This window comes from Leishmania infantum, chromosome 30 (assembly GCF_000002875.2).
Source record: "Leishmania infantum JPCM5 genome chromosome 30".
Lineage (NCBI taxonomy): Eukaryota > Euglenozoa > Kinetoplastea > Trypanosomatida > Trypanosomatidae > Leishmania > Leishmania infantum.
In genome coordinates, this window is record NC_009414.2 from 735,881 (window position 1) to 748,889 (window position 13,009).

The 13,009-nt window shown below is 60.0% G+C and overlaps 4 protein-coding genes across 4 annotated transcripts; all 4 read left to right on the forward strand.

Moving 5' to 3' along the window:
- Positions 1–1,362: 1,362 nt before the first annotated feature.
- On the forward strand, positions 1,363–4,989 carry LINJ_30_2060 (hypothetical protein, unknown function; the record flags this gene model as incomplete). The annotated part of the gene is made up of 1 exon (XM_001467016.2): positions 1,363–4,989. The coding sequence occupies one exon, from the start codon at positions 1,363–1,365 to the stop codon at positions 4,987–4,989; it is 3,627 nt and encodes a 1,208-aa protein (XP_001467053.2).
- Positions 4,990–6,289: 1,300 nt separating this feature from the next.
- LINJ_30_2070 (conserved hypothetical protein) lies at positions 6,290–7,231 on the forward strand (the record flags this gene model as incomplete). Its single annotated transcript, XM_001467017.1, has 1 exon — positions 6,290–7,231. One exon carries the CDS (start codon positions 6,290–6,292, stop codon positions 7,229–7,231), a length of 942 nt encoding a protein of 313 aa, XP_001467054.1.
- A 1,071-nt stretch (positions 7,232–8,302) lies between these two features.
- LINJ_30_2080 (conserved hypothetical protein) lies at positions 8,303–8,929 on the forward strand (the record flags this gene model as incomplete). The annotated part of the gene is made up of 1 exon (XM_001467018.1): positions 8,303–8,929. The coding sequence occupies one exon, from the start codon at positions 8,303–8,305 to the stop codon at positions 8,927–8,929; it is 627 nt and encodes a 208-aa protein (XP_001467055.1).
- Positions 8,930–9,692: 763 nt separating this feature from the next.
- Positions 9,693–11,348, forward strand: YCF45 (conserved hypothetical protein; the record flags this gene model as incomplete). The annotated part of the gene is made up of 1 exon (XM_001467019.2): positions 9,693–11,348. The coding sequence occupies one exon, from the start codon at positions 9,693–9,695 to the stop codon at positions 11,346–11,348; it is 1,656 nt and encodes a 551-aa protein (XP_001467056.2).
- Positions 11,349–13,009: the final 1,661 nt, after the last annotated feature.

The following is a 13,009-nucleotide window of genomic DNA, read 5'->3' on the forward strand; positions in this document are numbered from 1 at the left end:
GAGCGTTGCGACTGCGCCACTACTATTTTCTTGGTCTTCTTTTTTTTTCCTACACCGACGGTTACTGCTCTGCACTGAACGACGTATCGCTGTCTCCGCAACGACCGCAAACTGCCCTGTACACATTTTCTGCGCTCCCGTGATGGTGGACGATCTCGCAGAGGCTTCACACTTTCGCTGCATGTTCTTGCGTCTCTTCGAGCTCCGAAATGCTGAGGGAGAGGGAGAGAGAGAGACGAGTCACTTCATGTTGCCCCCCCCCCTCTTTTGTGAGTCAGCATCAATCGTAAAGCGGATGTGCGTTCGAGAGCGATGGCGTTGATGACGCGCACCGCCAGTGTAGCGGTGCAGCTGCATGAACGTCCGTCAACATATCTGGTTCTTTTTCATAGCCGTAGTCGTCTTTTGCCTTCACGCTCTCCGTCTTTTATGCTGTTCTCCGACACACACGTGTATACAAATCCGTGCTGCTACATGTACACATGCTTTGTTTAATGCTACGACGACACCCGTAGAAAACAGCTCACCTGCGCGTTAGCAGGCTCGTACTCCCTCCCCTTCCGTATCCTTCCGTCTTTGCTATCTCGCAGATACACACACACACACACACACACACACACCTTTCTCGAGCACGCAGGTGTTGTTCCGTCTTTGTGCGTGTTTGCTTGCAAACACTTTACCTGGCAGACGACAGGGAAAGAGACCTACCGAACACCTGCGACCTGGACGTGGAGGTGTACCGGCTGCTTCATTCGCTTACGCTCACGTGTGACGCCAGCGGGTGCCGGAAGAAAAGGTACGGCAGCGGCGCAGGATACCCGCCCCCTGGTACTTCGCTCTTGTTGTTTGCCGCTTGCGACCTTTGTCTGTTGTGCTTTCTGTGGAGGGCAGCGGCGGGTCTGCTGCCGTTGTCGCCTCAACCGCCCTGGCCGTAGTTGTCCTAGCCGGCAGCGCTGATTGAGCTGTTCCCGTCCCCTCCTGTGACGGCGTTGACAAGGAGAGGCGTGCGTGTGTGTGTTTGGCAGCACAAGGCGACGCCGCTGCGAAACACGTGAGCGCCTTGCGCACCCTTCACGGAAGCTACTTGTTCCTTGTTGTGGTGGCCGCGCTCTTCTGCAGGATTTCTGTTTGGACTCCTCTGCGAGTGCGCACGTCCCGGCCCCTTTCGCTCGGCCTCCAAGGCTTCATCACGCACGTGTAGCAGCACCACCGCAGGGTTTCTCTTTAGGCATTGCCTTCGGTACTGCTCTTCCTTAAGTGCCCTCTTCTGTAGTCGACCTCTCTACGCAGCACCGGTCCGTTCTCTTCCGCACTTTTCGTTTCTGCTTGCGGTACCCGAAGCGGACCCCTCTCGCTTCACGGATGGCAAGTCTTCAAGAGGCGCCCTCACCGGCTCTCCTGCCATGCTCGCTTTCGGAAGTGGAGGCGGAGCTGCAGAAGACGCAGGAGACTCTTGTGGACGGGATCCAAGAAGAGCTCATGTGCGCCATATGCGGGTCTGTTTTTATCGACCCGCGCATTCTGGAGTGCCAGCACTGCTTCTGCCTGCGATGTCTCTACTCCACCGTGTCGCGCGATCGTACCTCGCAGATTGAAGTACCCTGCGCCTATCGTTGCGCGGTGGTGACTGTGACGCAAGGCGATATCCGCACGGTTCCGAAGAACCACTACATCACCAACACGTGTGTACTCCTGCGTCAGCAACTCGTTCGTCGATCTCGCTTGCTGGAGCGCAAACTGTTGCTCAGTGCAGCGGCGGACAAAGAACTGCCCACTCTCGCAAGGGAGATGAGGCTCGATTCAGCCGCCCTACCGCTGACGGCCGCTGCTGCATCGCCTGTGGCTACAGAGGCATCTCTTTCACAAGGGTCACCCGCCACGGTGACTTCCGCCCTCCTCATGAAGGAAATCCATGCTGCGAAGGAGCTGCACGAGTGCGAATGGTGCTCCTGCTCGTCACCCACGTGTGAGGTGTGCACATACTGCTGGAGCCGCGTCTGTGCCGAGTGTCGCGGGCAGTTTTCGGACCACCAGTACCTCTGTGTAGAGTTGCATCAACCAGGGCGACGACCCCCGGAGGGGTGGTTGCCTGGCGTGAGTACTGCCACCGCGGCCGATACGGATCGGGGCGCCGATGCCGGTCAAGAGAGAGAAGCTACAAGGATGGATTCTGCGAGCAGCGCCGCGCAGGTGGGAGCGACAGCCGCAGCGGGGGCGCAGACCCCTGACCAAGAGGCCCCGTTCCCGTACTTTATCGCACCGTTCTTTGTGCCAGTACTGGTGAAGGAGTGCCTGGTGAAGCAGCATGGCGCAACCCTGCAGCTGAGCGAGATCGACGTGACTTCCGTGACGGCCGTGCGGCTGGCAGTACCGGAGGTGGAAGTCCAGTGCCAACACCACACCACCGGCTTCGGCTTCAACTTCCGTGTTCACCCCTCCTTCAAGACGACGGAAGGGGTGGAGGTGGACTTGACAGTGCCACATTGGGCTGACGGCGGCGGCAGGCCTAACACTACCCTCTCTTTCCTCGCCAACACCGCCCGCCTGGGCGAGACCGTCTTGCAGGATCTGCGACGGCTCAGCACGATCATGAGCAAGGTGGTTCTGGAGCTGTCCAGCGCCGCACATCAAGCCTACGTGCGGCGCAACAAGGGGTTTCACATGTACGCCGTGCACGTCTGGTCGCTGGTGCGCGCCCAATGCGTCATTGCCCGCGACGCCCTGCTGCCCCACCTCGAACGTTCTCGCTTGCTGGAGAACATCATGGGGGACTTGGTTGTGTACCAGTTCCAGCAGACGGCGAGCCATGCATCGCCGCCGCAAAAGCACGCCATCCGCGACAAGTGCGTCGCCTTTATGAAGGCCGAGGTGCAGCTCTGCCGACAGCTGGACCAGGTGATGGAGGGCATCGACGCGGTTTGTCGCGGCATTTACACATTGCTGGCCCGCATGTATACCGTCATGAAGGAGCTCACGCAGCCGAAGGTTCACCGAGGAGGGGAGCACAGACGCTCACGGCAGAGTCGCCAGCAGTTCAGCGTGCGGTTGTTCCGAGTACGCCAGCAGAAACACCAGGACTCATGCATGCACGACTCGCACGGCCCCGCTGCTACATCAGCCGATGGAACGACGCCGTCGCCGCGCACTCGCGCAGGGTTCATCCGTTCCCTTTCACGGACGCCGCCACGCGCTGGCGCGGTCTCGGTCGAAGCGGAAGCACCACCATCCCCGCTTCCTCGCAGCGTTGCGGACACTGTTCCCGACCCTATCCTCAGCGATAGCCCCCGAGAGCCGGACTGCAGTTTTCGCGGGCAGGTTGCGGAGCATGGTGCGATGACGCGCACGCTTACGGAGTTGATGCTCTCCATCCTCCGGTGCTTTATGCAGGCCCGCATGTGGGAGTGGTCGCTGAGCAACACCTGCATTCGGGAGTGTGGCCTCAGTGAGGGAGACCGGCGTACGCTGCTGGCGGCTGAAGAGGAGCTGCAGCTGATCACGGACGACCTTCTGCACAGCATGTGGTCGTACTCGCGCATGACACACATTCTCGAAGTGGAGCAGGACGCCGCCGGTCCGGCGTCCTCGCTGGATATTCTGATGGACGCTGAGACCCTTGAGCTACTGAACAGTGCGCTGGAGTGCCCCGTGTATGATCACAGTGAGGTCTTCGAGTCCCTGAAGGCCTTCTCACACCTGCGCGCGCAGTTTGTGGCCTCTAGCTCCGCTGTCACGATTGTGGCCCGCAATCCGGAAACACAGCAGGAGTTGCTGAGCATGATGAGCTCCGTCTTGAACACCACCATGGCGCACCAGACCACAGTGTTGCGCCTCTTAGTTGAGGCAGCCGCCTCCCTGGATGAGCACTACGCCACCTACCTGCGCACGCGTCAGATGGACCCCACCGTCGGCGAGCGGCCATCCCCGAGTGAGGACACGCTACTGGCGGTTGACGTGTTAAAACTGCTGCAGCGCCAGAGCGGCGAGAAGCTGGCCGACTACCTCGCCGTAATGCCGAAAACAACGGACCACCACGACGACGGCAGCCTAAGAGGTGCTCACGCTCGACAAGGCTTTCCTCGCGCGGGCATCTTGGCGATGACACAGGGCAGCTGTCTGCCTGATGCGTCGAACGCCTCTGCTGGCGAGGGCGCTGCGCCGCCGCCGCACTGTCCGTTTCTCGCTGACTTTTCGTTGCGTGACACAGCGCTGTTTTCGTGTCAGGTCTTCGGCGAGGCTCTCGTGCGCGCGGCACACGGCGAGCATCTGCAGGCCGGATCTGCCCCCGAAGGCCAACACCAAGAGCAGCGGTCTGAAGAGCAGGCGAACGATGCGGAGGTTGCCGCCTCCGCGGCCGCTGAGGTGCCCTCTCCGCCTCCATTGGCGCCGGAGCGCTTCACGATGTCGATGGAGAGAATCGTCGCCGCACCAACCGAAGAAACGGCACCAAGGACATCACGGTCGTCTACTACATCCTTGCGAACAGTGGACGTTGACACACAGGGCAGCAGATTCGCGTTAAACACTGAAGCCGCGGCTGCGGCTACCCTCGCGCACGACGAGGAGGACAGCGCTGCACGCGATGAAGACGCCCCACACCGTGAACCGCTGTTTGCGGCGGACACGGACGCGTCTGTTGTGCTTTTGACGCGAGTCTCACCGTCCGCGGCAGACGTTGACGGCATTCGGAAAGCGGCAAAGCTCTTTGGGGCTGCCTTTCAGCTGCCAGCAACCACCACATCAGTGGGACGGCGGCGGCTCGTTTTGCTGCCCTTTTACCGCGGGGAGTGTGTGTACAAGGGGGTGTCGACCCCGTTCTACGTGGATGGGCAGACGGGCACCGTGCTGATGGACCCCCGAACTCTTTCCGCAGCAGGAAAGCGCCAGTACGCACTCCAGGTGCTCAGCTCGCCGCTATTCTTCATCCTCTTGAACTCAACTTTAAGCGTCTTCCTGCATCGACGGTACAAACTGGAGATCATATACAAGTGAATCTCCGCAGCGGAGAGTCGGAAGATGGCGTGGCGCGGAGGGAGGGAGGGGCAGGAGAGCAGTGGCGCGGGTATGCCTGTGATGCAGCTGTTTCCGGCACAGCAGGTGGTGGTAATCAGCGTTTTGGCGCACTTGCTCTAGCACAGGAAGGTGGTGACGAGGACGTCGGCGTAGCCTCTTATTTGTACAGAGGTGCCCGTCTGTTGCCTCCGCTCTGTGGTTCTTTCTCTTGTGCACCGCAGCCAGCGTGCTCCCTTCATGGTGCACATGATTGGCGCCAAAAACACGAGCACAGCCGAAGCTGCATTCAGGAACTCATATATACGTTCAGCTCTCCAACATGTGCGCGTGCGACTACTCGCATGCCCCCCCTCCTTCCCTCTCTCTATTTCTCACACACATTCAGGATTAAAAGGACACCGACACACACACACACACACACACACACACAGTGAGAAAAAGAGAGTACGAGAGCTGCACGTACAAACGGCACGGGCACGAAGGTCAAAAGAAAGGGCGAATCTTCGTGTGCGTGTGTGCGTATTGATGACCGCGACGACGCTCACGGGATGCAGTTTCGTGCGTTCTCTTTATAATCCTTCAGTTATTGTTGGTGTTGCTTCACACGACGGCATGAGACGCCCTCCATTTGCGAGGGCACGCAGCGTACGCGGCAAACAACATGCGCAACAAGAAAAAATGAAGCAGGCGCCTGCTGCATGTACGACTTCGGTCCTCGTCGCCCTTTTACCTACGTCACTCATCCGCCTCTTCCACTGCGCCCGCCTCTCCACCTTTCCTTCTATCCATTGACCCTCTGACGAGTACGGCTACTCACAACTCACGCAAATGTGCGCCCACACGCGCTCAACGACGGCATGTGCACTGCTGATGGATCTCTTCTCGGCCATCATTTTTTTCTTTCCATTCCCTTCCTTTCTCCTGTCCCTGCGCAAGTCCATCAGTTAGCGTAGAAGGGCTGTGCTTGCAGCGGACTGGGCCGAAGCACAAGTTGACTGCGTTCGTGTGTGGTTGTCGGTGCGGCACTCATCCGGCTCTCATCATCGCTTGGACGCACTGTGGCTGCCACTGCTGCTTGGCGCCTCTCTCACCCTCATTAGACCTCTGTTTTCTCTCTCCTTCCGTTTTTTTTATGTTTTGCTTTGCTGGCCGTTCGATCGCTGCCTCATAGACGCGCACACTGGGAGGCATATTTTCTCTTATCCAGTGTGTATGAGTGTGAGTCCGCTTCTGGCTACCCCTGCCCCCTTCTCTGTCATGAACCGCGACTCCCGTCGTCATGAAGTTCACACATCGAGAGATCGAGGATGACCGCAGGAAACCTGTCGGCTCCCTTTTCATGCACCTCATAGACAGAGACTCGATGCCGTCGCGCAGTCATCGCAACGCGGCTGCGCAGAAGATGAATACGCATAGCCTGCCCAACACGGAGCTGTCTCTCTACGCACAGGATGCGCCGCAAATCTCGTCAACACCAGTGCGGGGCCGGCGCCACTTTCCCAAGCAAGACCGCCACGTCGACTGCAATAAGGCGGAGGAAGTCCGCCCCTCCAGGGGCGTGCGACGGGGCGCCACTGCTAACGGCAGCATCGACCACATCGGCGGCGACATGACCCCACGAGCCTCGACGGAGGTATCGATGCCGCGGCAGCGGCGCTACGTGCCTCCGCCAGCGCGAAGCTCTACTCACCGCCCCTTCTGGTTAGGCGATGACGAGATCGTTGCCAGCGCCCGCTGCCGCCGCGGCGCTGGGAGTGCAGCGCGCTCGGTTTCCGTAGGCAGCCAATCGTTTTCGCGCAACAGCAGCACCGCCGACCATTTGACTGTCGGATCGTTGGTACCCTTACCAGAGAAACCGGTCGAGAAGCCCGTGCCGCCACCGCTTCCGATTAAACCCCGCCGAAAGGGGGTTCGCATGTTTCCGGGGCTGCGTTCCCGCAGCGCTGACAATGCGCGCCGAGGTATCCGGATGGTGCAGCCACAACCGCACTGGCGCTCTGCCGCAGACCGGCAATGGGACTTTCTGGAACTTGGCGTTGGCCGCCGCGAGACACCAGCGCCGCTGTACCGGAATGAAAGTCACATCGACGTCGGCGGTCCGATTATTGTCCGGGAGGGGCCGTCGACGCCGATACAGCGGTGGCGTGGTGGTCGACGCTACGGCGGCACCCCCGTCCGCCGTACGTTTGACATTATCACAGGTCGGCCGCTGGTGTACTGAAAATGCAAGGAAAGGCGGGCAAGGCGGTGCTTTCCATATCGCCCCCTCCCCTCCTACTGTGGGCCATGACCGTTGGTGACAGAATTGAGCGGCTCACTGCCTCCTTCTTCTACTCACTTTACCTGCACCGCTCCACCGCCATGAAGGCGAATGCGTCCGCGCGCGTCAGCGCCATAGAGTCGATGCAAACTCCTCTGTGCATCATACCCTCTGTGTTTTTAGCTCTCTCTTACCTCTTTTTTCTCGGTTGCATGTCGCGTCTTGCGTTCTTCCTTTGCGGGCATCCGTTGTGTGGTGCTGCTCATGTTTCCATGCGCGTGGCCGCCCGTTTTCGCGTATTGGAGTCGCGCTGCTGCACAACTCCAAGGAGCCGAGGGATGATGCGTCTTTTGTTGCCTTGGTTGTTTGTTTGCGTGCGAAGGGCGCCTTGCGCATCTCAGGAAACGCGCGGCTTACTTGGCACTGCCGCGTCTGTGCACCTCTTGTGCGCGGCCTCTTGCTGGCCTCGGAAGCGATTTGTTCTTTGCTCGGCCTCGTGACTGGTAAGCCATACACATCGTGTCTAGGTTCCTCTACAGCATCACAGCCAATTTATTCCTGCGATGTCTTCATCTTCCCTCCTCCTCCCCCCGAGCTCCCTCTCCGGTATGCGCATGTGAGTGTGGGCGTGCGCCGGTGTCTCGGCGTCTTCGACGTCGCGTCGAGCCGAGGTACCGCACTGGCTTGCTCGCTACCGCCCTCCCCAATGGAGGTGGGCTAAGGCGGCGTTCGTGCGTCTATCGGTCTTTCCACACGTACGAGGGATGTCTTCGCCCTTTCTCGCACTTATGCAGCACTGTCGGCCTCACTGCTTCTCCACCCTCTCCGCCCGCTTACGATACCGTGCGCCTGTCGTGTGCCTAAGTGCCACGATATCCATCACTGTGCGCACCCGACGGCAAGACTGCTTTGCTCTTTACTGCTTGTGCGTGGTGAAAGCAGCGCGCGTGCGCTGCCTACTTCGGCCCTGAGCGAGACATATTCCCGTTCTGCCTTCTCTCACACCCTCACATACGAAAAAAAAAAGACAAAATGGTCTTCTACTTTACGCTGACGTCGGACCCGTCCGTCATGTGCTACATGGGCCGTGACAAGTACGAGAACGAGGAGCTCATCAAGTTTGGGTGGCCAGAGGACCTTTGGTTTCACGTGGACAAGCACAGTAGCGCGCACGTCTACGTGCGTCTGCCACCTGGCAAGGGAATGAACGACTTGACCCCGGAGATTATCGAGGAGTGCTGCCAGCTCGTCAAGGAGAACAGTATCGAAGGGTGCAAGCTGAACGACGTCCGCATAGTCTACACACCATGGAGCAATCTGAAGAAGACGGGTGACATGGCGGTCGGCCAGGTCGGCTTCCACAAGGAGGAGCTGCGGCGCTACCACACCATCTCCAGCAAGAACCGCTCAATGCTCAAGGCGCTCGAGAAGACGCGTGTGGAAAAGAACGACGTCGACTTCCGCAAACTGCGTGAGGATCGCGATATGGAGGAGCGCCGCAAGCAACGCGCCGAGAAGGCCGCTCGGGAACAGCAGGACAAGCTAGAGCGGGAAGAGAAGAAGCGCCAGGAGGATTTGCGGATGTACAAGGACGTGATGGACGAGAACAACATGCGCCTCAACACCGGTGAAGTGCCGGATGAGGACGACTTCATGTAAGAGGTGAAGCGAATACATAAGCAATGCGATCTATATAGAGAGAGAGGGCGAAAAATGCGTGAGCGGTACCAACGTGGCGGCAGTCAGCGGGGAAGTACACGCACGTGCACGCGTGCCCGGGGTTGATTGGTTTGCACCTTCTCAAATACCACTTTACGCTGGTTTCGATACGAGCAGCCTGTTTGCGTGTTGTCTGTCTGTAGCTCGGCGCTACTGTCGCGCTGTCCTCTTTGCTCTTGAGCGCATGACGCTTGCTGGTAGTGTGACTTACATCACTCATACACGAGACGCTCATGCACATGCTGATGTGGCACGAGCGCCAAATCTCTGCATGCTTATACTGCTGCGCGAACCATACAAGAAAGGGTCTTGCCCCAAAAAGGCACTGCTGCCGCCTCACCCTGCCCAACGTATGCATCCTTGTTATCGTTCAGAGTAGCCATCTATCCTACTCCTATTCCTCCTGCTTGCCGCTTGTGTACTCACTGTCCTTGCGCGTGGAAGTGCGTGCTTCTTGTGATTATGATATCCACAGCGCACATCCCTACACGCACACACTCGTACGGGCACGACCAGCGAAGGTACGGATCTTTTTTTTCTCGTTGTGCTGTTGCGTACCTCTCTGTGCTCGTCGACCGCGCAGCTCGTCCCTCTTTACCGTCGCCTTTGCTTGTCATTTCTGCCCGAAGCGTCGGCCCGCATCAGAATGCGTGGGGTGGCAGTGTGTCGTGTGGGCACCACGGCTACATTGTGCTCTTCTTCCATGCTTGCTTCGCCCTCCCTGATGTCGGTAAACCGAGCCCTTCGCACTAAGGTTGGTATCAACACGAGTGAGCGTCTGCGCGCCGCTGAGCGGGATGAGCCAGCCACCAGCTCTGCACGGCCGCCGCCGTCGGCGATGGACCTGTCGTACATTACGGGCAAGATGCCCGACACCCTCGCAGCTTACCAGACCGAGCGTGCAGTGTGGTCCGCAACGACGTTCCGGTCGGCGTGGAGCAAGCTGCACAAGGCCTACGCGTCCTTTCTCGAGACGGACCCGGCGCGCGCCGCAGAGCTGCGGGCAAAAGATTGGCAGGGCCTCGCGCTGTACAACGCGTACGCGGAGACGTTGCATCTTATGTCTCTCCTCCCCGCCACCCTGCGCACAGCCATCACGCAGCACCCCTCCTTCGATTACACTGAGGTGGAGGAGTTGTTTGTACACTTGGGCCAGGACGTCGAGGTACGCGGCAGTGGCGGGTGGGTCATTCAGCTGCCGCCTCCGACGACGGCAGACCTGCAATACCTCGTGAAGCACATCGGCCGCTTTGGCGCCGACGGCCGCGGTTGTGTGGCGAACACGGCACACCGCGCTTCGGCCTGGCGCGGCCGCTTCGGCGAGGCGCTCGGTGTGACACTGCGAGTGGGGCGCTATGTGCCAGGTGCAGCCCGCGCACTTTTGCCGCTCGCACAGCGCGGTAGTCTTCTCATTCTGTCCAAAGCGGGTATGGGCAAGACAACTCTCTTGCGCGACCTCGCCGCCGCGCTAGCGCAGGAGCCGGGAACGCCGCGCGTCACGGTCGTCGACACCTCCAACGAGATCGGCGGCGACGGCCCCATACCTCTGCCCTACCTCGGCCGATGCCGTCGCATCCAGGTTGCCCGACGCGAGGACCAGGGCCGTGTAATGATGGAAGTGATTCAGAATCACACGCCAGAGTATCTCATCGTGGACGAAATCGCGACGGAGGAAGAGGCGGAGGCTGCCTGGTCTATATCGCAACGCGGCGTTCATCTGATCGGCACGTGCCACGGCGAGCACCTTGAGGGGCTTTTACAGAACCGTGCGTTGAACCTCCTCGTCGGTGGCGCCGCGCAGGCGTTTCTGAGCAACGAGGAGCGGCGTCTGCGCAACAAGACAAAGAAGACGGTGCTGGAGCGGCCGTACAGCTCGCCATTTTCCTTTCTCGTCGAGCTGCATGCGCGAAACCGAGGCCACCTCTACGTGGACGTAAACAAGGCGGTGGATCTGGTGCTCGATGAGCAGCCCGCGCAGTTGAACGCCGCAGTTGGCGCCGCAGTCGAGCTCAGCGCACTCCTTCCGAGCCGAGTGGAGAAGCTCTTGCGGTTGCAAGAGGAGAGAAAGCGGAAGCTCACATATGTTGCAGGCACGGACACGAACGACGACGAGGTTGACGAGGAAGACGATGGCACGGCGACATTTTCAAGTGCGACCCGGGGCACGGTGTACGAGGACGGCTACACGCTGCTGACTGACGATGGTAAAGATCCAGAGAGCAACCCCAGCATTGCCTCCTCGACGTATGCGGCGGCGAACCATGCAAGTGGTCGCCGCCCACACTGGCAGGCCGAAAAGCAGCGGCGACACCGCAAGACGGACGAGGAGCTTTACAGGGAGCTGAAAGGCTTCTTCTGAGATGGCTGCCTCTTGGGCGCCAAAGACTGCCCGGTGCACGAATGCGGGCGGGCGCACCACGTGATGAGAGAATGCTGAGGTGACGAGGCGTTGATGTGGCTTAAAGGTTTCCATAACGGCGTCACGCATAACTCGGAGGCTGTGCGGCAGCGTGCGTCCGTGTGTCTGTTGGATCGCTCCGATCTGCCGATGATGCCTTCTCTCTCTCTCTCTTCGTTCTTTTTTTTATTTGCTCACTTCTCACCCACCATCGCGCCTTGCTCCCTCCTGCGCACACACGTCGGCCCTGTTTCCAAGGAGGCCAGGCAACGTGATGCCCTCCCCTACCTCTCAAGTAAGAGAGAGAGCCGTTCCGACTCCTCGACCGCTGCGCCCACCCCAGCTTCCCTTCTGAGCGGTTCCGCTGTCTTATTTCGTCACATCAGCACAGTACTGTTTACGAGGGGACATACACTCCTCAGTGGACGATATCCTCAGGGCCCAGTGGTGCCCGGTATCTGCGGGGGAAGAGAACTCAGGCAGCCTCCCCCGCCCCTATGTATCCCCTGCCGATCCCAAGCCACGTCTGGTGTTGACAGGGTCCAAGTGCCGGCGGCGTAGGGAGGCCGGAGCGATGTATTGCTGCTGATGTCGGCGGCCAGGTGATGGACAGTGTTCTGCTGGAGCGAGCGGCGACCGTGCACACGCTTGTGCCATCCACATGATGGGCAGAGTGTCAGCCTGGCTCGAGCGCAACCTATCACCCAGATCCCCTCGCACTGGCCTACTGATGTGTGTGTGTGTGTGTGGGAGGGCGGGAGGCCTGAGGCGCGTGGGGTGGGTGGAGTTTAATGCCGGGGCCGTGCTCGCAGGGTACCTCGTCAACGAGTGCACTGCGCTAGCTGTACATACGTTTTAGCGTTGTTGTCTGTGACGGCATGTGCGACCCGCCTTCCCTCTGTGGTGCGCTTTCGGGGTTTTTGTGGTGGCCAGTGCCAGCGCGAGGCACTCTCATGCCCGCGAGTTCTCGCTTCTGCGCCGCTGCGGAGGACTTGGCCTTTGCGGACCGATTTGACCACCACGGCACGGCACGGTTTACAGGTTGTTTTGTGGGACGGGTCATGACCAAGCGGCGGGCATCGCTGGCGGCGCCGGGTCATATGCCTGTGCTGAGTGGCCAGCGAACGGGACTGCGCAGTGGCCGCGTGATGCCGTGTTGACGTCTGCGTGGCGGCGTCGGCGGTGTGCCGTGCCGTGGTGTCGCTATGGCTTGCACACGCCAGGTGTTCGTCAGTGGGTCAATCGTGTGGTGTGGTCCTCTCCCTGGCCGGCCGGGTCGTCATCTCGTGTCGGACACCCGGCGGCGCGAGCCGGCCCCCGCCCCGATGGCGTGTGGGCTGCGTGCGACGCTGCCTGGTGTGTGATGGAGAGCCTCCCGTGCCGCGAGGTGACTGTTAGGTGTGCAGCCCGACGTGGTGTGTATGAGCCCAGCTGGGACGTGGCAGCACAACCGCAACGCCGCTGCTGCGCCTTTGCCGTTGAGAAGAGGGGGAGGGCTTACAGCTGTGCCCGTGTCGTGCTGTGTGAGCACAGAGACGCCACCGCCTCGTGCTTTTTTTCTCTTGCTGCAGCGGAGTGTGGAAAGCCTGAGACATTCAGTGCCTTGCAGAACGCAGACTTGC